The sequence below is a fragment of the Bos javanicus genome, chromosome 2 (genome assembly GCF_032452875.1).
Source record: "Bos javanicus breed banteng chromosome 2, ARS-OSU_banteng_1.0, whole genome shotgun sequence".
NCBI lineage: Eukaryota > Metazoa > Chordata > Mammalia > Artiodactyla > Bovidae > Bos > Bos javanicus.
This window is the reverse complement of record NC_083869.1, coordinates 106727009-106750971: the sequence shown is the minus strand read 5'-3', so window position 1 is coordinate 106750971 and position 23963 is coordinate 106727009. Positions and strand designations below refer to the sequence as shown.

The 23963-nt window shown below is 51.6% G+C and overlaps 2 protein-coding genes across 6 annotated transcripts; one reads left to right on the top strand and one right to left on the bottom strand.

Moving 5' to 3' along the window:
• Positions 1-206: 206 nt before the first annotated feature.
• Positions 207-4991, bottom strand: LOC133228921 (mitochondrial chaperone BCS1). Of its 5 annotated transcripts, none has more exons than XM_061385036.1 (8): positions 4851-4991; positions 2330-2698; positions 2092-2231; positions 1685-1879; positions 1401-1464; positions 1004-1173; positions 658-775; positions 207-516 (listed from the first exon to the last, which is right to left on the bottom strand). In XM_061385036.1, exons 2-8 carry the CDS (start codon positions 2647-2649, stop codon positions 264-266), a joined length of 1260 nt encoding a protein of 419 aa, XP_061241020.1. In that variant the 5' UTR covers positions 2650-2698; positions 4851-4991; the 3' UTR covers positions 207-263. The 5 variants fall into 5 exon arrangements, with proteins under 5 accessions (XP_061241020.1, XP_061241012.1, XP_061240989.1 ...); XM_061385028.1 differs by lacking the exon at positions 4851-4991 and adding an exon at positions 4012-4098; XM_061385005.1 differs by lacking the exon at positions 4851-4991 and adding an exon at positions 3902-4075.
• On the top strand, positions 4258-23923 carry ZNF142 (zinc finger protein 142). Its single transcript, XM_061384762.1, has 9 exons — positions 4258-4685; positions 7753-8063; positions 10185-10784; positions 12066-12200; positions 13337-14166; positions 16544-16716; positions 17680-20605; positions 21369-21474; positions 22995-23923. Exons 2-9 carry the CDS (start codon positions 7784-7786, stop codon positions 23462-23464), a joined length of 5520 nt encoding a protein of 1839 aa, XP_061240746.1. The 5' UTR covers positions 4258-4685; positions 7753-7783; the 3' UTR covers positions 23465-23923.
• Positions 23924-23963: the final 40 nt, after the last annotated feature.

Below are 23963 nucleotides of genomic sequence, written 5' to 3'. Positions count from 1 at the left end.
ATATGTATCTGAATACCTTTAGGTAGAGGATAGTACTTTCCTGTTTACTACAGTCTCTCTTCTTCCCACCTTGTCTTAGGCAGGCTACGTCCCTAGCATTTGTATACGTGGATACCTGAGGGTCTCTGGAGGCATCTATGTTTACAGCCCCAGGATTTTATTCAAGTGCCAGTATGGCGGGGTAGGAGGGAAGTCAGACACTAAAGTAGCTTGGCAGGTGTTTATTGATCTCCTGGAGAAGAAAGCTGGGCACAGCCCAGTTGTCACCTCCTCAGAGATTCTGCATTCTGAATGGCCCCTGCAGGGTCATTTTTATACAGCATGAAGTAGCCCTGCACCTGGGCAGGACTGATCTGTGTTGTAGCTTGAAGGACACGGTCTGCAAAGTTCTCAGCCAGGGAAGTTGCTTGCCCCGGGTAGAACCTCTGGAACATCTGGGTCAGCTGCCAGCGTGAGCAGTGGCCCACGTACTCCTTCATGTCTACTCGCCCGGGGCGTATCAGGGCAGGGTCGAGCCTAAAAAGAGAGGCAGCGAAAGCAGTCGTGAGCAGCAGTGCCACTGGCACCCCCAAAATGGTTCCTCTGAACCTCCTGATCCTCCAGAGAGGCTGAGGGGGATGGAGTCTCGCCTCCAGATCTGAGTACCTCACTCCTTACCTGTCGATGTGGTTGGTGGTCATGAATACTATGCGAGCTTCGGTGGAAGCCACACCGTCCAGGGCATTGAGCAGGCCACTGAAGGTGAGCCGGCCTAGACCCTGGTACTTTATTGGGTCTGGAGGAAGGCATAGAGGAAGCATGAGTGATCACAGCCCTACTTCAAATTAGCACCCCTCTCTGCTCCCTGCTTACCGTGCCCCCTACTTATCCATGTCTCCAGTGGACTCTGATTGCTAACCCAGGTATCCTCCACCTGCTCTCTGGATTTCTCCTTTATTCCACTGTTCCTCATTGAGAAATACCCTCTCTCCCCCCCCCGTGCCGTGAACACCCCCTCACTTACTCTCGGCGGCCAGGTCTCGACTGAGAAAGGCAGCATCCACGTCCTCCAAGAGCACCAGGCTCTGCTGTGGGGCCACGCTCAGCAGGTGGTTGAGCCGGTCATCTGAGAGGCTGGAGTCCGTGAGACTCAGCAGGCAGATGCTGTGTTGCAGTTCCCCAGCCAGGGCTGTGCTATGGAGGGGTGACAGGTAATTGGCAAGCTGGGAACTGGTCCTTGGGTCCAACTGCTTGTTCCTCCCAGTACTAGCTTTGAATCTGAGGCCTAATCCTTCCACCACCTCACAGTAGTGCTCCATGTGTCTCATGTTTTCCTGTTCCCCACATTTATTTCCCTTTCCAACCCCACCAGCCCAATTTCTCTCTAGTTTGAGGGTTAAGATAAGTTTGACTCTACTCACATAAAACTGCTCTTTCCACAACCAGGGGGCCCATAGAGTAGGTAGCCACGTCTGTAGGGAATGCCTAGGGATACAGCCAGGATGATCGTCAAGGCAAATGAATCATGTACTCTGCCCTAGATGTCCACATTGATCCCCAACCCTGCTCCCTGGAGGCCTGATGGCCTTGGCATTGGAAGCAATCATTCCTTTCAGGCAACCTTTCTTTCCCTTTCATCTATGGGAATGAGGATAGAGCTTTATATTTGCCCCATCTGGCCACCAAGACCTCAGCTGCTTCTCACCTCTGTCAATGTACCACTTGGGGTTATCAATGAATTCCCGGATGTCTCTGACAATTCGTTCAGTCACACCCTGTTCGAGAACCACAGAATTCAGTGGCCGGCGGCGGCGTGGATAGCCAAAGGGGCGCCATTCAGAGCCCACAGCAGTGTACATCACTGTCTTCCCTTCTTCCTGCTGCAGGGCTAGCTCTCGAGCTGGGAGGGGGAAGATGAGACAAAACTCATAACTACCCTTTGCCATGCTACTAGGCAGAGCTGTGCCCAAACAGTCCCCAGGCCCTGCTCCATGGGCCCAGATCCTCCTATTACGCCTCTCCAAGCTTCTCTTCCTTTGATGTCAAATACTCCATCCCTGCAACTGCCACCCCCACCCCACCCCCAAAAATGCCGTCTGTGCCATCCCACACCTTCCTCCAGGATATTGAAGAAAACTTTTCGATCGGTGCCCAGAGCCGTGAAGGTGACAGATTCCCAAGGAGTCCCCGTCTGCAGGTCTATCATCTGCATCTCTCGGCTCCGTTCCACCCGGATCCATTTCCCCTGATACCTGAATAAGAATGAGCAAAATGAGGTGAACAAACAGGTCAAGTCCACCTCCTCTCATTCTTTTCCACTCTCAGAGCCCTCTCTGGCTTCCAGCCTTACCAGATAAAGTGGTTTCCAGGGCTGGGGACAAATTCAAACTTAGTGGAGATGCGGCCACTCTCATGCTGAAGGTACGTCGTCTCAACGCTGAGGTGCTGAGTTCGGGTACTGTGGCGGGTGAGCCAGCTAAGCAACCAGGCGTAGCTCCGGTCTCGAGCTGGGACTTCCAGTGTGATCATGTAATGGCGCCGGAATGCCACCAAGCCCAGTTGGGCGCCCTTCCGGGCCAGGGCCAGGGCAGTGCCCACACCCACCAGCCCAAATCCAGCCCCAAAGTAGGGATTGTCCTTCAGGGCCAGAACAAAGTCTGAGAGGGGCATCTTGAAAGGAAAACACTGAACCTCACGGGCCCCGAGGCATTTTCAAGACCTGGAGATGGGGAGCAGTAGAGATGGGATAAAGCACTAATTAGTTTAAAAAAAGGACTCAAATTCCTCTCGCGCCCCACAGAAGCTGGGAGAGGAATGACAGGTCAGTATTACAACGTCCTTCAATACCCTCCCTTCGTGAGGTGGGGCTGGTGTTGGACCCAAGGGGTGAGACTGAGCCACTTGTCCCATTTTGCCTTTCATTATCCTGTTTCATACCTGTGTCCTGCCAGACACTATTCTGGAATTCCTTAAACCTGACTGAATGATATAGCCGACTTCAGGATAATAGATGGACAGCATTTTTGTGGTCCCTGGGATCAGTTGAGACAGGGGCCCACTGGCCAGAATGAGCAGGGAAGTTACTCTCTTCTGTCAATCTGTCAATATCCTCATGCCTTGCTATCACGTATCATGTCTTTCAGGTATCCTTTCATCTACTTTACATTCTAATGTCCTGTTAGCCCTTTTATTACCTCCCATCTAAACTGTCTCTTCGAAATTAATTTTAATTCTTGAAGTGGCATCTTAGTGGATCTCCACTTTGGTCATGCTTCACCAAACTGCTCTACAGGGGTCGAGAGTGTTCTTCATAAGGCTCTGCTTCAATGCCATTAGTTTCCCTATTCCAACACCTCCAATGACTGGCTCTCAACAGGTCCCTGAATTAGGTGAAAACTCCTCTGCCACCACAACACGGGGCCCACGTACCTTTAATGGCTTAGTTCCCAATATTCTCTGTTGAACAAATATACAAGCCTCCTTCCTCCTTGACTCGGAAAGCCCATTTTATTTCCCTCAATCTCTATAGAGTTCAAATCCCGCCCATCTGCTACCTTTTCCACGGAGATTCCCCCGAATTTCACTCCCCGCCCCGCAATAAAATGTGACTGGGCCTGATTCTAGGCTGTAAGATCCCAAAAGGGGTAGGAGGTCAAATCGTTTCTAGCACACTTCACCCGACCCCCCGCCGGTTTGCTTTATGCCGGCACGCAGTGCGGTGAACTGACAGCAGTGAACTCTGCTGAAGCTCAGAACAGGATCCAGAATTCCAAAATTCCTATGCGTGGAAGGCCACAGACAAAGCCCTTTCAGCTCCTGGTCCTTGTCGGACGCCCAGAAGCCTCCTCCCGAACCCCCTCCACACCCCAGCTCGCGCCTCCAGCAGCGTGGTTTGCAGCAATCAGTCACTCCTCCCCCTTACCGCCATGACTCTCTGGCCCTTCCTCTCGATGGTTTCACCCCTCGGCTCTTTGGGCACTCTCCACTTGGCTTCGCCCCTGAATTCTTTCATCTACTTCCCGTCACACCCACCGAGACGGCCACACCACTCTGCTCCACAACTCTCGATGGTACTCTTCGGGCTTCAGGGCGAGAGGAGGTGGGGGCGGGGGGAAACGATAGGAAGAACCATAGAGAGAGTATTCCACCAGCCTCACAAGGAAAGAGAGAGCGGCCTCCATATGCCGCGGTCCTAGAGGCTTCTGGGCCGGAGGCGGTCGCACAAAGAGCGTCCCGGGAGGCCACTCCAGCCGCTGGACGACCATAGAGATGAGGCTCCTGCCCGCCTAGGGCCGGAGGTAAGCTGGAGGCTGCGGGGCGGGAACTAATAGGGAGTGCGGGCGGAGCAGGCCGGAGGCAAAAGTTTCTCAAACCGCAGAATGAGGGGTAGGCCTGGGCCATGGGAACGCTCGGGAGAAGTGCAGAAGGGAGCGCGGCGACGAGCGAGGCCCCGGCGCATCAGATCAGCAACCCCGGCGTCATTGCTGTGGACCCCACCCGGTTACACGCTGCCTCTCCTTAGGACAGTAAGCATGACGATGCTCCCTCCTTAGCCTTGCAGGTTACAAAACGATTTTCCCGTTTGCCGGCAATAGTGATTCCCGCTCCCGCCTAACGATGTGGAGGCTGTCTTCACCTCCACTTTACAAACAGGAAAGCTGACGGCCCGGGAAGCGAGGGGACTACAGTCTGCCCAAGGCCACGCGGTGAGTAGAGCCCACAGGCAAGTGGAAATGGGGTGCCTTGGTCCCCAGACCCGATCTCACCCTTTCCCCAGGCCTTCTCTCTGCCTTAATGTGTCCTTTCTTTTCCTCGGTACCGCTGCCCCGAAGGTAACCTCATTTCTTCTCTTGTGCCCATCTGTGTCCCACCTCACTCGGCCTTCCAGCGGCTGACGGTTCTCAGTCTAGACGACACCCCCTCCTCCTTGGCTCCCCGTTAAGGCAATTATTACTGGAGCTGGAAGATTCCTTAGAGCAGCGATACGTGGAGTCTGTGGTTTCCAGAGAACCCTCTGAGGGCGGAAGTGCGCTGCTCTACCACCTTCTGAATTTCCCTAATCTGAGTCTTTGAGTTGCAGAATTCTCACCCACAAAATGATTTTCTAGCCCTAGGCGCCCCTTACCTGACCTTCATGCCTCAGTTTCATGGAGTGATTATACTATCATCCTTAATTCCTAATTACTTAGCGCAAACTAATTTTAGCAATGGAGAAGGCAATGGCACCCCACTCTAGTACTCTTGCCTGGAGAATCCCAGGGACAGGGGAGCCTGGTGGGCTGCAGTCTATGGGGTCGCACAGAGTCGGACACGACTGAAGCGACTTAGCAGCAGCAGCAGCAGCAGCATAACAGGATATGCAATTTAGTTGACATTCACTTCTGAGTAGAGTTCCAATGTTCAATATTAGGTCCATAATCAATGAATGAGAAATTTCTCCAGGTGTGTTACTTTATACATAAGGCGCCTCTGGTTTGTTATCTTAGTAGAAGCCTAGCCTTGCATCTCTGTCTTCAGTTCTTAACTGTGTGTAAGTGTGTGCTCAGTCGTGTCCAACTCTTTGTGACCACATGGACTGTGGCCCATCAGGCTCCTCTGTCCTTGAAATTTCCCAGGCAAGCATACTGGAATAGGTTGCCATTTCCTACCCCGGGGGATCTTCCCGATGCAGGGATCAAACCTATGTCTCTTGCGTCTCCTGCATTGGCAGGCAGATTCTTTACCACTGCATCACAGTTTTTCATTAGAATCCCTTGTCTGACTTGCATAGGCTGTTGTGATTTATGTTCAGTGAAGTGATAACTTCCCGTAAAATCCACTCAGAAAGCTCCAAGTCTAGGGAGGGAGACTGACAAGTAAACAATAGTGCAGTGTGACATGTTTCTGATAGAACTATGTACGAAGTGCCATGAGGACCCTAGAGACAGAAACTTAGATGAACCGTGTCAGGATGCCATCATAGTAAAGTGACATTTATTTATTTGGCTGCTCCAGGTCTGAGTTATCTTTGATCTTACTTGTGGCATGCAAACTCCTAGTTGTGGTATGTGGCATCTAGTTCCCTGACCAAGGTCCCCTGCATTGGGAGCACGAGTCTTAGCTACTGGACTACCAGGGAAGTCCCTGTACAGATTCTTAAAAGATAGTTAGGAGTTGGTTAGCCAGACAAGAGAGATGACAAAGGGGAGAAGGCCCAGCAAGTTGAGAGATGTATAGTATATAGAAGCAGAAGAGAATGTGGTGAGTCTGGGAAAGGGCAAATCAATGAAAAGTTGAATCACTGGCTCAGAGATCTTCTGCAGAGAGAGGTGGGAGATGAATCTAGAGAGGGCAGCAGGGCCAGATCATGAAGGAAGGGCTGTGAGCTAAGGAATAGTGAGATCCTAAGATGTTAAGAGGGGAAGGGACCTCTGAGATCCCTTGAAAGTGAAAGTGAAAGTCTCTCAGTTGTGTCTGACTGTTTGCAACCCCATGGACTATACAGTCCATGGAATTCTCCAGGCCAGAATACTGGAGTGGGTAGCCTTTCCCTTCTCCAGGGGATCATCCCTACCCAGGGATCGAAACCAGGTCTCCCACATTGCAGGCAGATTATTTACCAACTGAGCCACAAGGGAAGCCCAAGAATACTGGAGTGGATAGCCTATCCCTTCTCTGGTGAATCTTCCCAACCCAAGAATTGAACCGGGGTGTCCTGCATTGCAGGTGGAGTCTTTACCAGCTGAGCTGTCAGGGAATCCCTGATAGCTTGGCCCTACCCAATTTTGTTGCAGATAAGAAAACTGAGACCCAGATTGCTTACTGATATGACAAAGGTCACTTAGCTCCAAGAAACAATGTTTAGTATATGGGTCACAATTTCTTGTCTCGTTGCTATATTGACCACTATTATCATTTTAATGCCTTTGTTCTAAACATTGTCTTCTTTTTTTTCTCCTTTAGCCATAGACTTTATTGTTTGAATATTTGCAACTATTATTCTATACACAAATTTTAATTTCTTACAAAACTCTATATTCCATATTGCTAGGTCACTTCACTTTCCATTTTATGCCACATTTCTGTCAAGAGATATTTCCTGAAACTGGAGCCTATTATACAGATGAAATAAGCCAGAAAGAAAAACACCAATACAGTATACTAACACGTATATATGTGTTAGAAAGATGGTAATGATAACCCTGTATGCGAGACAGCGAAAGAGACACAGATGTATCGAACAGTCTTTTGGACTCTGTGGGAGAGGGCGAGGGCGAGATGATATGGGAGAATGGCATTGAAACATGTAAATTATCCAGGTTCGATGCATGATACAGGGTCCTCGGTGCTGGTGGGATGGGGACTGGGAGGGAGATGGGAGGGGCGTTCAGGATGGGGAACACATGTACACCCATGGCGGATTCATGTCAATGTATGGCAAAACCAATACAGTTTTGTAAAGTAAAAAAATCACAATCTGTCTGATTGTGTGTTGCTGTTGTTGTTCAGTTGCTAAGTTGTGTCCAACTCTTTGCGATGCCCTGGACTGTAGCCCCCCAAGCTCCTCTGTCCATGAGATTTCCCAGGCAAGAATACTGGAGTGGGTTGCCATTTCCTTCTCCAGGTAAACATTGTCTTAAAAAGAAAATGTCCATGTTAACTAGGTATGGCATGCTGCCATGCAAGGACATGCCTAATTGGGGCAGGCATTGGGCTGTGCACCCACCCCAACTGGGAAGAAAGTGAGAGATCTAATTATATGTTGTTTGATTTTTCTTCTGGTTGGTTTATCAGCATATAAGAGGCCACAGCACAGAAACTGGTGATGATGACGGACACCGTGTTGGACTCACAGCCAGCCAACAGCACTGGGGAGATGGATGGACTGTGTCCTGAGCTACTGCTGATCCCCCCACCTCTCTCTAACCATGGAATCCTAGAGCCTGTCCATAGCCCCTGTCCTGGGAACCCTCCACCTTTGCCTCCTGACCCAGGCTGCCTGTTGGTAGAAGCCACAGCCACTGAAGAGGACACAGGGAACATGGAGATCATTGTAGAAGCAGTAGCTGGAAATCTGTCCCCAGGTGCTCCTGGAGAGACTCCAGGTATAAACACAGTTGCTAGCAGGGCAGTAGGATAAGCAAGCCTGAGTTTTTTGTCTGTGCTATTTTTGATCCTTGCCTATAAACAAGATGAAGACACAAGGTAGCATCCTATTTTTATACTTAGAGATGTTGTAATTTGATTTGCAGTTGGTGAATGTTGATTGGAGGCTGGCAAGGTGGTGCACAACTTGTACCAAACTCTTGGCAGTCTCCCTGAAAGGGCTTTATGTCTGCTAGGCAGTAATCCAGGAGGGAAGACCTTTCTGACACCTCTGCCCAATTCTTACTGCTATTGTCCTCAGGGATTCTTTTCTCCATGTTGACCCTCCCACCCAGGGACTGCAGCCAGGGTTTAAGCAAAAGGCCCAGCCTCCCTCTACCACCCAGGGCTTGGCAGGGCTTCCTAGAGGTAATCTGCTATTTCCCTGCTCTGATTTCTTGTGGATAATATATTTAACTCCCAAGGCATGCGTTATGACTGGGAGTTGAACAATTTATGTTAGAAGAAAGATTCTCCCTGTTATTCTTCCTACATCTACAACTTCTTATTTTTGGGTAGCTTCCCTATTTTTTAACTGTCATCTTCCAGCTACAGTTGTACCAATTTTCCTTGTCAGTGTGCAAAGAATACTGGGAAAGATTAGCTGGTTTGATCGTATAACATTTCTAAACTTTAATGTGGTGAAAGAAATAGTAAATAAATTGAGAAGGAACCTAGAAAGACATTTGCAATATATAAGAAGAGTTAATATCTTTAAAATTCAAAGAGCTGCACAGTAAGAAAAAGAAACAGTTTTGTTTTTTTTTTTAAAGGGGAGGGGAAGAAACCTACATGCAATTCACTAAAAAAAAGTCTCTAACCATAATCTCACTAACAGACAAATTCTAGTTAAAAGTACCTATGAGATGCCACTTCTGTTTTGCAACACTTGGGCAAAAATTAAGCTTTTTTTTTTTTTTTTTTTTTATAAAACTAGTGTTGGTGAGGCTATGGGAAGCAGACCCTATCTTATAGTTTATGGAGAGTATAAATTAATGTGATCTTTTGAAGGTCAATTTATCCACATAACAAAATTTAAATGAGTGTATTCTGACCCAGTAATTCTACTTCTAGGGATCTGTTCTATAGAATGTGTCACATACACACACAAAGATACAGGAATAAGGATGTGTAGGGCAGCTTTCTTTACAGTATTTGGAAACAACCCAGATATCCATCAGTAAGGTTAATTTCATTTTGCTCTATCCATGCTCTGAAGTATCGTGAACTGGACAAAAAAAAATATGAGATAGATCTAAATGTACTACTTTTAGATAAAAATATCTTTGATATATAGCAAGTAGAAAAAAAAAATTATGAAAATGTGACCCCATGAGGCCTGAAAAAATATAGACCAAATTGTGTGTGTGAGGCTGGGAGGTGGATATTCTTATATAGATGTGCTGTTGCACTGAATTTTTATTTAAACAAAGAAAAATATAAAGAGAAAAAAGACTACCAGAATGCAGGACAAACCTGGACTCCACCGTTAACAAGCATGGTGGCCTTAACCTTGCAGAATCCCAGGTCCCTCTTCTCATAGGGCATTTGGAGGACCAAGTAAAAGTGTTTCCTAAGCCTTTCTTTGTCAAGGTCCTGCCATTACTTAAGAAATGGCAGCAATTACTATGAATGTGATTTGGCTCATTTCAGAAAGGCTGTCCTCCATTTTATGAGTCACTGTGCATTTGAAAGTCTTTTCACAGAATATAAAAGTAAACATATATATTGTCATGTATGTCACAGACATTACCCCCAGATTGTCATTTTCTTCTTGTGAGAATTTCTAATTTTTCATTTGGGCAAAATATATCACCTTTTCTTAATGCTTTTTGGATTTGGTTAATGCTTGTTACTTTCACTTCACAAATATTTATGAAATGCCTACTTTGTGCTGAGTATCATGTAAGATAGACTGTCCTTGACCTTAGGGGCTTACAGTCAGGTGTAGAATCAGACTTAAGTCCATCTCCATTCCGCAGATATGAAAAGATCCACTTATATTTTCTGCTGGTAACTAACTCCTCTGAGTCTCATTCTGTCTGATTCTGTGCCTTTCTCTGTCGGTCCTCTGCCTACAGGTGTCCTGGTAAAGGTGATGGAGGTGTACTTCTGTGAGCGCTGTGAGCAGAGCTTCGCAGAGCCCACTCTGCTGGCCCTGCACCAGTGCACTGAGACCCTTATGCAGCCCGTGCAGGGCCTCCCTACCCCACCCTGCTCTGTAGAGCTGCCCCCCAGCAACCTCACTCTCCCCAGCCCTCTGCAGGGCCAGAGCCCACCAGATAGCCTCCTGCCATGCCCTGTGTGTAGACAAGAGTTTGCCCAACCCCAGGCCCTGAAGAGCCACTTCAAGATGCACTGGGGCACCCCCGACACCTTCTCCTGCCCAGAGTCTGGCTGTGTGTTCTCCACTGAAGATCGCAAGGAGCTCCACCAGCACCTGAGGCTGACCCACAGAGCGCTTCCGGTGCCCTGTTCCTTCCGGGGCTGCCCCCTGCTCTTTGGGAGCCAGCAGGGCATGGAGCTGCATCGGCAGACCCATTACCCTTTCCACTGCAACCGCTGCAGCTTTGTGGGCTCCAACGTCAAACTCTTCCGGCAGCATCAGCGGAGTCATGGGGCTGGGACGCAGCAAGAACTGTCTGCTATAATGGGTCTTCCTTCCCAGGAGTTGCTGCCAGGTATGAGGTCAAGAGCCCAGCAGTCTCCTGCCTAGAACACAGCTGCAGTTGGTCTGTAGAAGAGGCAGTTGTTACAGATGCCATGAATGTATGCATGAATTTAAGAGAATCCAGAGTAGTAGCTCAGGAGGTCAGGATTACTGACTGATGTGGGAGGGCATCTAGACATCCTGGACCAGGCAGGCAATGACTGAAGATTGGCTTAGGCTGCACTGAAGTGATTTAACCAACATCTCTTCTGATCCATCTTAGAACTTTCTGAGGGCAGAAGCTAAATTGCCCTGCCCGTCAGTGGCTATAGCCACTGGTGGAATGCCTGTGGACTCCTGTTAGAGCAAGTGGAATTGGGCAGGAGAAGCTGGGGTTATTTTAAAAAGAAACCTTCAATGGAGGTGGTGCTTCAATGATTCTTATTCCTCTTGGTCTCAAAAAGAGAGCGTGAGGTGAGTAGAGGAGCAGGAGGAAATAGAGAAATCAGACCAGCGGGGCCAGGGTTCTGATGAGAGAATTTGGCTTGCTACCACTGATTTGTGCTCTGGTGCAAACAGAAGATTCTTCTTTCCTGGAATGAAAAAGTCATACATCTTTGCCTTACAGTGGCAGCTGCCTCTATTGAGGGATAGAAGGAATGGGTTTGGAGCGCAGGCTATGTCCCTGAATTGCTGAGTTGGATTTTTCAGTAGACGTTTAGACGTCAGGGATATTTGCCCGCACTGAGCCACCAGCTGTTAGCCCTGGGGACCTGAGTCAAGGAAGTACAGTCTAGTCTGTCCTCCTCTACTCTGTGTCCCTCTCCCCACTCCAGTGACCTCAAAGCTCTTACCTTCAAGGGGTCTGAGTTTGGTGTTATCTGAGGTTTGATTTACTTTGTGAAAGTGAAAGTCTCTCAGTCATGTCCAACTCTTTGTGACCCCATGAACTATAGCCTGGCAGGCTACTCTGTCCATGGGATTCTCCAGGCCAGTATACTAGAGTGGGTAGCTGTTCCCTTCTCCAGCGGATCTTCCCACCCCAGGGATCGAAACCAGGTCTCCCGCATTGCAGACGGATTCTTTACTGTCTGAGCCGCTAGTGAAGCCCTTGATTTACTTTAGATTGGAGCATTACTAACAGCTTAGCTCCTGATCTTTCTGTCCCCGTGGGAATAAACGTATGTGCTTAGAACCCAGGATTTTCTTATGCTTCACAGTGAGAGGTGATTCTTCCCAGCCAGTAAGAGGGAAATTCAAGCACTCAGTGCTGCGCTGGCTTCTCTAGTCATCAAGTTCTTTGCACTTGCAGCTCCCAAAGTGCCTCCAGGAACGGGAGAGCCTTCAGAGGAGACAGGAGCACCCTCACCTGGGCAGGAGTCAGTGGAAGAGGAGGAAGAGGAGCGTGGTAGCCAGAAGAGGTCCCAGAAAGCCCTGGAGCTGGAAGGTAATGCCTGATGGGCTTGAACCTCTTGGTGGGGAGGAACAGACTTGGAGGGCCTGGCATCGAGGCTCTGGGGTTTGGTTTTCTGAGTTTTGGTTCACATCCTTGCGTTCCTAACATTCTTCTTCGACACAGCTACTGGGGAAGTGATAGATGGGCACAGTCCCTGGTGACACAGTGCATGCGGGTTAAGTCGCTTCAGTCTGACTCTGTGCGACCTCCTAGCCTGCCAGGCTTCTCTGTCCATGGGATTTTCCAGACATGAATACTGGAGTGGGTTGCTGTGCACGCCTCCAGGGGATCTTCCCAACCCAGGGATTGAACCTGTGCTTCTTACATCTACCTGCATTGACAGGCGGGTTTTTTATCACTGGTACCACCTGGGAAGCCCCTGGTGATGCAGGGAAAGGTAAATAGCGTTTGCTCTCGGAGTTGGTTTTCCTCAGGCAGAAGGCTCTTCTGTGAGGAGAGAGAGGATGATATTCATAGTACGAAGATGCCAGAGGTTAGCAACTGGCAGCCTGTCTTGTCTGACATTGAGCCCCCTAAGACTGCATTTCTGAACCCTTGCATTCCCATCTACTCCCATCTGAGTAGAACAGCATTTGAAGCCCATTCCCACAGGGAGCATATTTACCAACAGATGACCAGGAAGGATCTGATTATATTTATTACCAGCTCTCTGACCGGAGTATTCAGAAGTAAGAGTACTTTGCCTTGTCTTCCCTCTGCTCACTCCCTGTGAGGTCCTTCTCCTTCCAACCAGCCCTCCTGATTCTTCCAACTGCCCCCATGGAGGGCAGGAGGAACAAGAATGTTCCATCAAGATTGTTCTTTTGAGCTTTTCTGGATAGAGTCTTAGGAATAGAGGGTGGCTGGGTGAAGCACTTCTTACAGGCCACAGCATGGTCTGAGAAGTCGTTGTGATTTTCTTTCTCTAAATACTTGAATGTCTTGTCTCTTCTTCGAGCCTGCAGAGTTTGAGATGCTACTGTTTGGTTTCCCGGAGAGAAAGGAGCAAGGCCATGCAGGCGTGCATGTTTTGTCTGGGCAGATTGTGGTTCTCCCATTATATGGTCAGTCCCTGGCCTATTGAAGAATCTCACTGTCAACCCTCCCCTCCTTTTTCCCTCTCCCAGGCACTGTAGCTTCTGGCACCGAGTCCCTCTTCAAGACCCACATGTGTCCAGAATGCAAGCGCTGCTTCAAGAAGCGAACTCATCTGGTGGAGCACCTACACCTCCACTTCCCAGACCCCAGTCTCCAGTGCCCCAACTGCCAGAAGTTCTTCACCAGTAAGAGCAAGCTTAAGACCCACCTGCTGCGGGAGCTGGGCCAGAAGGCCCACCGCTGCCCGCTGTGCCACTACAGCGCCGTGGAGAGGAATGCCCTCAACCGTCACATGGCCAGCATGCACGAGGACATCTCCAACTTCTACTCGGACACCTACGCCTGTCCTGTCTGCCGGGAGGAGTTCCGCCTCAGCCAGGCCCTGAAGGAGCACCTCAAGAGCCACACCGTGGCCGCCGCGGCCGAGCCACAGCCCCTCCGCTGCTTCCAGGAGGGCTGCGGCCACACAGCACCCGACCGCAAGGCCTTCGTGAAGCACCTGAAGGAGACCCACGGGGTGCGGGCTGTGGAGTGCCGCCACCACTCGTGCCCCATGCTCTTCGCCACGGTGGAAGCCATGGAAGCCCACCATAAGAGCCACTATGCCTTCCACTGCCCCCACTGTGACTTCGCCTGCTCCAACAAGCACCTGTTCCGCAAACACAAGAAGCAGGGCCACCCCGGCAGTGAAGAGCTGCGCTGCACCTTCTGTCCTTTTGCCACCTTCAACCCGGTGGCCTACCAGGACCATGTGGGCAAGATGCACGCTCACGAGAAGATCCACCAGTGCCCCGAGTGCAGCTTTGCCACCGCCCACAAGAGGGTGCTCATCCGCCACATGCTGCTGCACACCGGTGAGGTGGCTTCCCTCGCTCCGTGTAGTGGGGGCGATGACGGTGATGATGGCGGCAAATGGGAGCTTTCCGTGTGTGCCAGGCACATGGTGGGGCTTTGCATACATTGCGTAGGACTCATGAGGTAAATCTAGCATCTGAAGTTCACAAATGAGCCTTAAGCTGAAAGTCCATCAACTCAGAAAGTGGTCAGGCTGGGGTTTGAATCCAGGCCCTCTGACCCAGGGGCTTCCCCGGTGGCTCAGATGGTAAAGCATCTACCTGCAATGCGGGAGACCTGGGTTCAATCCCTGGGTCAGGAAGATCCCCTGGGGAAGGAAATGGCAACCCACTCCAGTACTCTTGCATGGAAAATTCCATGGCCGGAGGAGCCTGGTAGGCTACAATCCATGGGGTCACAAAGAGTTGGACACGTCTGAGCAACTTCACTTTCACTTTCCTCAGACCCTGTGCTCTTGTGCCTCACCTTTAATGCCCTGGTGGGTTCTGCCCACCCCTAGTCAGGCATGTTTACCTAGCCTGTTAAAGCAAAGAAGCCCAAACCAGGACAGATGCCTGCCTTTGTACCTCAAGTTCTGTGATGTGCTGTGAGAGATGGGGCTGAGGGGACTGAGCCATCCTTATATGTTATAGTCGTGGCAGCCATGACACTGAAAGATGATCACGTCTCATGACCTGAAAGTTGCAGGTTTTTCAACTCAGACTTTTTAATTGGTTATCAGCATTACTGGTACTTTGAGTAAAAACCAAATCAGGCTCCCTGGCTATATAGCATCTGCCCATTTGTGATCTCTATGTAAGTATCGGTGGATTGACCAGACATTTAAAAAAAATCTCATCAAAGATTCTTTAGTTTGGGAGGACGGTTTTTAGGCAGCTTGTGGCAAAGCCATTGTTGTTCCCATTAAACAGTTCATTACTATATAGGCTTTAGTCACAAAATCTCATTTTGGGGGGCCTTTCCTAAAACCTCACATCAATATAGGCGTGTTTTCTTTTATTGTACTTCACTTTATTATTCTTAGCAGATACTATGTTTTTTATAAATTGAAGGTTTGTGGCAACCTTGCATTGCCAGGTGATGGTTAGCATTTTTTAGCAGTATTTTTTAATCAAGGCATGCACATTGTTTTGTTAGAATGCCGTTACACAGTTGATAGACTTCAGTGCAGTATATGAACAAAACATTTTTATGTGTACTGGGAAGCCATAAAATTTGTGTGATTTGCCTTGTTGCAGTATATGCTTTACTGCAATGGTCTGGAACTGAGCCCATAATGTCTCTGAGATGTTTGTGAAGGCAATGGCACCCCACTCCAGTACTCTTGCCTGGAAAATCCCATGGATGGAGGAGCCTGGTAGGCTGTAGTCCATGGGGTCGCTAAGAGTCGGACACGACTGAGCGACTTCACTTTCCCTTTACAGTTTACAGAGTTCTTCCATATTTATTATTCATAACAATCTTGTGACGGAGGCAGGTGAAGATGAGAGACCCTGAACATTTAAATGGCCTGTTTCAGGATCCCACAGCTGGTATTAGAACCAGAGCCAGCTGGTTGCTTTTCTTTCACCATCAGGGGAGAAGCTGAGTGGGTAGCAGGGGCCTCAGGGAAAGGTGTTGAAAGGAATATGGCCCCAGCCTCACCAGTCAGTGCCAGGTCTTGACCAGCTTACACGGATAGCTCGTCCTGGAGTCCTCTGGGGCATCTTATTTAAACTTTATGTCTACTGTGTGAGGTCAGTATTTTTGTGTCCCTCCCCTCCCCCCACCTTTTTGAAAACCAGGAAACTGAGACTTAGAGGGGATAAATGACCTGCCCAAGGCCACACAGTAGTAAACTGGAATTTCAGCCACTGCCGAATAGCTCTATGGTTTCTCTGTGCCTCAGCTTCTTCCTCTGTAACATGGGGGAATCAGAACACCTGCCTCGTGGGGCTGTTGTGAGGATTCAGTAAGGGAAGGCATTTTTATAAAGTGCTCAGAAAGGCGCCTGGCACGTAGTGAGCACTGTGTAAATGTCAGCTATTAATATCTTTATGACTGTGTTGGACTCCAGAGTTAACCACTATGTCATATTACCTAATTTTTTCCTCCTCCTCTTCCACAAAACTAAGTGGATTGGGCTAAGTGGAGCAGTTGGCCACCAGTGCCAGTAAGCTGTATAACAAATCTAGAACCAACTTTGAAAAAAGCTGGGTCTTTGTTTCCGCCCCTCTTCCCTGGTTTCGGGGTGGAGGCGTGATCATCCGAGAGGGCCATGAGGCAGCGTTGACTCTGCCATCAGCACCTCAGCTTCCACTCCTGCCAGGCATCAGGGCATCCTCAGTCAGTCCGTGTCTGACCTGTGTCCTCTCCCCATTCACCCCACCCCCACAGGTGAGAAGCCCCACAAGTGTGAACTGTGCGACTTCACTTGCCGAGACGTGAGCTACCTGTCCAAGCACATGCTGACCCACTCCAGCACCAAGGATTACATGTGCACCGAGTGCGGCTACGTCACCAAGTGGAAGCACTACCTCAGCGTGCACATGCGCAAGCACGCAGGCGACCTCAGGCATGCGCGCACGTGTGCCTCCCTCCCTCCCTCCCTCCCCCAGTGACCGGGGGTTAAGCTGGCTGAAGTCGGCTCCCAGCCCCGTCTCTCTTCCGGCTCCAAGAGACTCCTCACACCCCTCTGCTCCTGTCATCTCTGTTCCACTGCCTCCAACTGACCTCTGCCTGTGGGCCAGGCTGAGATCTGAGCCCAGTGAGACCTCTCTGGGCTCAGGGAAGGGAGTGCAGACCCAGAGGAGAGGCCCCGAGACTGAGGTGTCATTTGAGCTCTGAGCCCAGTCCTGGTGACATAGATGGGCTATGCTTGTGACCCCGACCTTGGCACTTCCACATCCCGGCAAGTTCCCCTCTGACCAGTGGGTTCAGCTGGCTAGGGAGTCTCTCCTTAGCTTTCACACCTCTGTGGAGAGTGGGAACTCGGTGCAGAAACCTGCCCGAGGGGCTGTAGCCATGTCAGCACCCTGGAAGTCTGCAGAAGTTTGCTGATTCATATCTTCCCTTTAGGAAGAAACATAGATTAAGAGTTAGAATACAAGCCCTGAAGCTAGACTGTCACTGCCCTTCACTTCCTTTGTAACTTGAGGCAAGTTATTAACTTATATGCCTTAGTCTCCTTACTGATAAAATGGAGATACCTAGTTCATAGGGTAGCAGAAAAGATGATTCAGTTAGATGACAAGGGACTTCCCTGGCAGTGCAGTGGTCAAGACTTTGTCTTCCAATGCACCAGGTAAGGGTTTGATCCCTTGTTGGGGAACCAAGATCCCACATGCCTCGCGGCCAAAAAAACAAAACAAAACAGAAGCAATATTGTAACAAATTTAATAAAGACTTTTAAGAAAATGTTTTAAATCAGATGACACATGTACAAGTAAATGTGGAACCTGGCCCGTGGTATGAATTTATGAGTGACTGGTAGTGGCTATGATTAACTTAATAATTGTGATCTTTCCCTCTTTGGCAGATACCAGTGCAACCAGTGCTCCTATCGCTGCCACCGGGCTGATCAGCTGAGCAGCCACAAACTGCGGCACCAGGGCAAGTCCCTGATGTGTGAGGTGTGTGCCTTCGCCTGTAAGCGGAAGTACGAGCTGCAGAAGCACATGGCTTCCCAGCACCACCCCGGGACTCCAGTGCCGCTTTACCCCTGCCGCTACTGCAGCTACCAGAGCCGCCACAAGCAGGCGCTGCTGAGCCACGAGAACTGCAAGCATACCCGCCTCCGCGAGTTCCGCTGTGCCCTCTGTGACTACCGCACCTTCAGCAACACCACGCTCTTCTTCCACAAGCGCAAGGCCCATGGCTACGTGCCCGGCGACCAGGTCTGGCAGCTCCGTGGTGCCAGCCAGGAGCCAGAAGGGGCCAGGCAGTGCCCAACACCCTCACCAGACTCAGAGCCTGCAAGTCAACCGTCTGCCCAGCCTGAGGGGCCGGACCATGATCCCGGGGCAGTGATAGACCCCACCCTGATCCAGGCCCTGCCAGAGACCAGCGAGGAGGGCAGTGCTGGGAAACAGGACAGCAGCGAGGTTCCCCAGGGGGATGACCTCGTTGGCAGCCCCAGTCCAGCGGAGGTAGACGAGGGCAGCTGCACACTACACCTCGAGGCCCTGGGAGTTGAGCTGGGACCTGTGGCTGACCCGCCCCTTGAGGAAGTCACCGAAACAGCTCCTGTGGAGTTCAGGCCCCTGGACCCCCCAGGGCCCCTGAGCCTGGAAGGGCCAGAGGGAACTTTGACAGACCTGTCTACCTTTGAGGGTGCTGGAACTTCTGACTTGGGTGCTGAAGAACCCATTCTGGAAAAATCAGGCTCTCAGCCCCCAACCAATCCTCCTTCCTCAGAGGAGCCCCTAGATGGCTGGGTGGGAACCTTCAAGGCAACTACAGCCACCGAGACAGCACCCCTGCCCCAGCTCCCTGAATCCGAGTCATTACTCAAGGCCCTAAGGAGGCAGGACAAAGAGCAGGCAGAGGCACTGGTACTGGAAGGGCGAGTCCAGATGGTCGTGATTCAGGCAGAGGGGAGAGCTTTCCGCTGCCCACACTGCCCATTCATCACCCGCCGGGAGAAAGCCCTGAGTCTGCACTCCAGGGCTGGGTGCCAGGGCCGCCGAGAGCCCCTGCTCTGCCCCGAGTGCGGCGCTAGCTTTAAGCAGCAGCGTGGCCTCAGCACACACCTGCTGAAGAAGTGCCCAGTTCTGCTCAGAAAGAACAAGGGCTTGCCCAGACCAGATTCACCCATCATTCTGCAGCCTTTGCCCCCAAGCACCGCGGCCTCAGAGGATGCAGAAGGTGGGAAGCCCCCAGCTGCACCATTAGGAGAAGAGATCATGCTCCCAAGAGATGCTCCTGAGCCTTCTAGAGAGCCAGAGAAGATAGGGGAGCCTCTTGCCTTGCTCTCTGGCTCTACAGTCCCTCCTGTGGGAGACTCTTTGCCCTCAGAGGCCCCTGAGAAGTTCCACTTTGAGCAGGGCAAGTTTCATTGCAACTCATGCGCGTTCCTCTGCTCTCGCCTCTCCTCCATCACCTCTCACGTGGCTGAGGGCTGCCGGGGTGGACGTGGCTGGGGAGGAAAGCGAGGGGCTGTCCAGACCCAGCCTGCCCTGTCTCCACTGAGCAGCGGGGATTCTGCACCCCTGAGTGGTGGGAGTACAGAGCGCGGCCCAGGGGATGGGGAGCTGGCTCTGCTGCCAAAGCAGAAAGCAGCCCGCTTCTCCTGCCCCACGTGTCCCTTTAGCTGTCAGCAGGAGCGGGCTCTGCGGACTCACCAGACCCGGGGCTGTCCCCTGGAGCCCTCTGGAGAGCTGCGCTGTGGCCTCTGCCCCTTCACTGCTCCCGCTCCTGCTGCCCTGAAGCTCCACCAGAAGCGCCGCCACCCCGCCGCCACCCCGGCCCGAGGCCCCCGGCCCCCTCTGCAGTGCGGGGACTGCGGCTTCACCTGTAAGCAGAGCCGGTGCCTGCAGCAGCACCGAAGGCTGAAGCACGAGGGGGTGAAGCCGCATCAGTGCCCCTTCTGTGACTTCTCCACCACCCGACGGTACCGGCTCGAGGCCCACCAGTCCCGACACACAGGGGTTGGCCGCATCCGCTGCAACTCCTGTCCTCAGACGTTCGGAACCAACTCCAAACTGCGCCTGCACCGGCTGAGGGTGCACGACAAAACGCCTACCCACTTCTGTCCCCTCTGTGACTACAGCGGCTACCTCCGCCATGACATCACCCGCCACGTCAACAGCTGCCACCAGGGCACCCCAGCCTTTGCCTGCCCTCAGTGCGAGGCCCAGTTCAGCTCCGAGACCGCACTCAAGCAGCACGCACTGCGCCGGCATCCAGAGCCCACGCTGCCCACCCCCGGCTCTCCGGCGGAGGCCACCGAGGGCCCCCTGCACTGCACCCGCTGCGGGCTGCTGTGCGCCAGCCCCGCCAGCCTACGGGGGCACACCCGGAAGCAGCACCCCCGGCTCGAGTGTGGGGCCTGCCAGGAGGCCTTCCCCAGCCGGCCGGCACTGGACGAGCACCGGAGGCAGCAGCATTTCAGCCACCGCTGCCAGCTCTGTGACTTTGCTGCCCGGGAGCGGGTGGGCCTGGTGAAGCACTACTTGGAGCAGCACGAGGAGACTTCCGAGGCAGCGGCAGCCTCAGCCGGGGAGGGGGACTCTGGCCAGCCCCCTCTGCGCTGCCCCTTCTGTGACTTTGCCTGCCGCCACCAGCTGGTGCTCGATCACCACGTGAAAGGGCATGGGGGCACCCGGCTCTACAAGTGCACGGACTGTGCTTACAGCACCAAGAACCGGCAGAAGATCACCTGGCACAGCCGTATCCACACCGGGGAAAAGCCCTACCGCTGTCACCTCTGTCCCTATGCCTGTGCGGACCCCTCTCGCCTCAAGGTAAGGTCAGGGGCCATGGGGTCCAGAAGCGGAAGGAAGGCAGGCTGCAGAGTTAAAACCACCTAGGCTCTCTAATCCTGATTCTTCCAAGTACTAGCTCTGTGCCTTGGGTCAAGTCCCTTAACTTCTCCAAGCCTCAGGTTCCTCATCTGTGAGAAAAGGGGATAATATTGCATAGCGTTGTTACAAAGGTAGAATTCCAGGACTTCCTGGTGGTCCAGTGGTTAAGACTCCGTGCTCCCAGTGCAGGGGGCGTAGGCTCAATCCCTGGTCAGGGAACTAAGATCCCCCATGCCACGTAACCAAAAAAAAAAGAATTCCGTAATATATGCTTGGCATATGATAAAGGCATGTAATAGGTTGTAGATAATCTAGATAATAATAACTAACATTTTTTGATCACTTATACTGTATGTTGGGCATTAATTTTAATCCTTATGAAAATATGAAATATAGTTGCTTTCACTGTTTCCCATTTTACAGATTAATAAACTGAGAATTAGGGGTTAGGTTGCCCAAAGACACAGCTAAATGAGTGGCAGAGCTGAGATTGGGTATACCTGAGACTGGCCAAATGGATCAAGGTGGTGTCCGAGTGACTGGCCTAGGGGACCCAATTGGCAGTGGGGGGCATGGGTCGGCTTGGTGCAGGGAACAGGATTATCTGCCAGGAGTTTCTCTGCCTGTTAGCCCTATTTCCACATCCAGTGAGTACCCATTAGGCACATGTTCTCTGGGTGCTCTCTGCTCTTCTCTCCTCCAGTACCATATGCGGATCCACAAGGAGGAACGGAAGTATCTGTGCCCTGACTGTGGCTACAAGTGCAAGTGGGTCAACCAGCTTAAGTACCACATGACTAAGCACACAGGTGAGTCTGCGTGGTTTCCACGGGCCCGAGGGGCTCCCCTGTGCCCTGGCACACCCAGCCTCCCAGAGGTGGTGTATGTCCTTATGCAGATTTGGGGTGCATATCAGTTTTCACATCAGGGTAGTGGGTCAATTAAAAAGCCAGAATAACTTCCCAACCCACTGAAAGCCTATCAGAATCAGGAGAGGTGAACCTGGGGGTCTGGGCATGTGTGCTTTGCAAAACCTTTCCAGGGGATTGTGGCACACGGTCACCCCCTTCCTGTTGAGAACCCCCAACTTGAGCATGAGGAACCAGATCTACCTGGTTCCTGTCGAAACAGGATGGAACTATTGTGAGTGAGGAGGAGAAAGTAGAGGGCTTGCCTGTCTTAACTTGTCCTTTTTTTCCCTCCTGAGTAGAGTTCACGGACCACATGTTCTCAGAGATGGGTTAATGATGGTATGTCTTGATTGCTGCATATGGCCCACCCTGTAAGGGAATTAACCAGGTGCATTTCAAGACCCTCTGCCGATCAGTTTCCCGCCTGGCCTGATGTAGCCAGACCCGGTCCGGTCCGGTCCCCGCGCCTCTCAACGCCTCAGTGAGGCCGGGTCCACAGTAAAAAAAAAAAAAAAAAAAAAAAGACCCTCTGCCTCTATGGATGCCACTACTTTTTACCTCTACCTCTCCCCTCTTAAGTATTTTCTTTTACTTCCTGAGTTGAACAAGGAATTGTATTTAAATAGATTCCCAGTTCCATGAGTACTCCAGGACCAAAGTGAAAGTCGCTCAGTTGTGTCCGACTCTCCGCGACCCCATGGACCGTAGCCCAGCAGGCTCCTCTGTCCATGGGATTCTCCAGGCAAGAATACTGGAGTGGGTTGCCATTTCCTCCTCCAGGGGATCTTCATGACTCAGGGATCGAACCCAGGTCTTCCGCACTCTAGGCAGAGTCTCTACCATCTGAGCCACCAGGGAAGCCCAGAGTTGATTTCACTTGTCTTGCTTTTCCCCACGACATCCTCGTCTGACCTAGGACCCCACCCGACCTTGAGTTGTCATGTCTCCTTGGGCTCCTCTGGGACGCACAGTTTCTCAGACTTCCTGTACTTTGATGACCTTGACAATTCTAAGGATTGCTCAGGGATTCTGTGGAAGGTCCCTCAGCTGGGATTTCTCTGGTGGTTTTCTCGTGGTGGCCTTGATGGAGGGGTTTGGGAGGAAGACCCAGGACCAAAAGGGGGTTGGAATTCCCCATGTAGAAAACTTAGTATATTTGAGTCTTTATTGCTGTCAGCTGGCTACTTAGGGGTCCAGTTAGTTACCAGCATCCATTGAGCACCCACTGTCTACAAGGGATTGTGTGGAAGAACGGGAGCACATCAAACAGGATCGGAACATGTCAGAGACATGGTCCTTTGTCAGCTGGCTGGCTGCGTTCCTTATGTGCCAGGATCACAGTGGCACTTCTGGTCCATGGATCCTTGTTCCACCTCTTTCAGTGGCAACCCGTTCCCTGTCCTTCCCCTGTCCCACAGGACTGAAGCCGTACCAGTGTCCCGAGTGTGAGTACTGCACCAACCGGGCCGACGCGCTGCGCGTGCACCAGGAGACACGGCACCGGGAAGCTCGGGCCTTCATGTGCGAGCAGTGTGGCAAAGCCTTCAAGACGCGTTTCCTGCTGCGCACCCACCTGCGCAAGCACAGCGAGGCCAAGCCCTACGTGTGCAACGTGTGCCACCGGGCTTTCCGCTGGGCCGCCGGCCTGCGCCATCACGCCCTCACCCACACCGACCGCCACCCCTTCTTCTGCCGCCTCTGCAGCTACAAGGCCAAGCAGAAGTTCCAGGTGGTCAAGCATGTGCGCAGGCACCACCCTGACCAGGCTGACCCCAACCAAGGCGTGGGCAAAGACCCCACCACTCCCACGGTGCATCTGCACGACGTGCAACTGGAAGACCCTGGCCCGCCCGCTCCTGCTGCTCCGCCCACTGGACCTGAGGGCTGAGCACCCCCACCTCCCAGACACGAGGAGGGTGTGGACCCATGTGCAGACTGGACCCAAACGCTGAGCCCCGACACCTCCCAGACACGAGGAGGGTGTGGACCTGACTGGACCCAGAGCTAGCCCGAGGAGCTCAGGGCTGTGGGAGGGCCTGGCTTCAGGGCATAAATGAGGCTGGAACCCTCCTGGGAATCTGGCCCGTAGTACTTGGAAGTTGATATAAAAGAGAGACCTGGACCACAAATTGATTTCTGTTGAGGCACACTGTGTTTTTGACCTGTGTGTTCTTAATTTGTTCACCATCGCCCCACCAAAGTCCCTGGCTATAAGATCGTGGATTACCCACTTCATCTCTTTCCTTCTTAACTGTGTCAAGTTCCTATTTCCTCAGCATCCTCAAAACAGTTGTATCTAACCGCATGTGCCATTGTGCCCCCTGCTCCATAAAGCATGGTTAAATGATTCGTAGCTTATATAGACTCTTCCATGTCCCCGACTTTAA

Bases quoted from the DNA above. Each gene is read 5' to 3' on its own strand.
- LOC133228921 (XM_061385036.1), bottom strand. From the start codon at position 2,649: ATGCCCCTCTCAGACTTTGTTCTGGCCCTGAAGGACAATCCCTACTTT. The intron at 1,465-1,684 runs GTGAGAAGCAGC...CTGTATCCCTAG, and splicing joins CAAGTGGTACATTGACAGAG to GCATTCCCTACAGACGTGGC. The intron at 517-657 runs GTAAGGAGTGAG...CTCTCTTTTTAG, and splicing joins ACCACCAACCACATCGACAG to GCTCGACCCTGCCCTGATAC.
- ZNF142 (XM_061384762.1), top strand. From the start codon at position 7,784: ATGATGACGGACACCGTGTTGGACTCACAGCCAGCCAACAGCACTGGG. The intron at 14,167-16,543 runs GTGGCTTCCCTC...CCCACAGGTGAG, and splicing joins TGCTGCTGCACACCGGTGAG to AAGCCCCACAAGTGTGAACT. The intron at 20,606-21,368 runs GTAAGGTCAGGG...TCTCTCCTCCAG, and splicing joins CGGACCCCTCTCGCCTCAAG to TACCATATGCGGATCCACAA.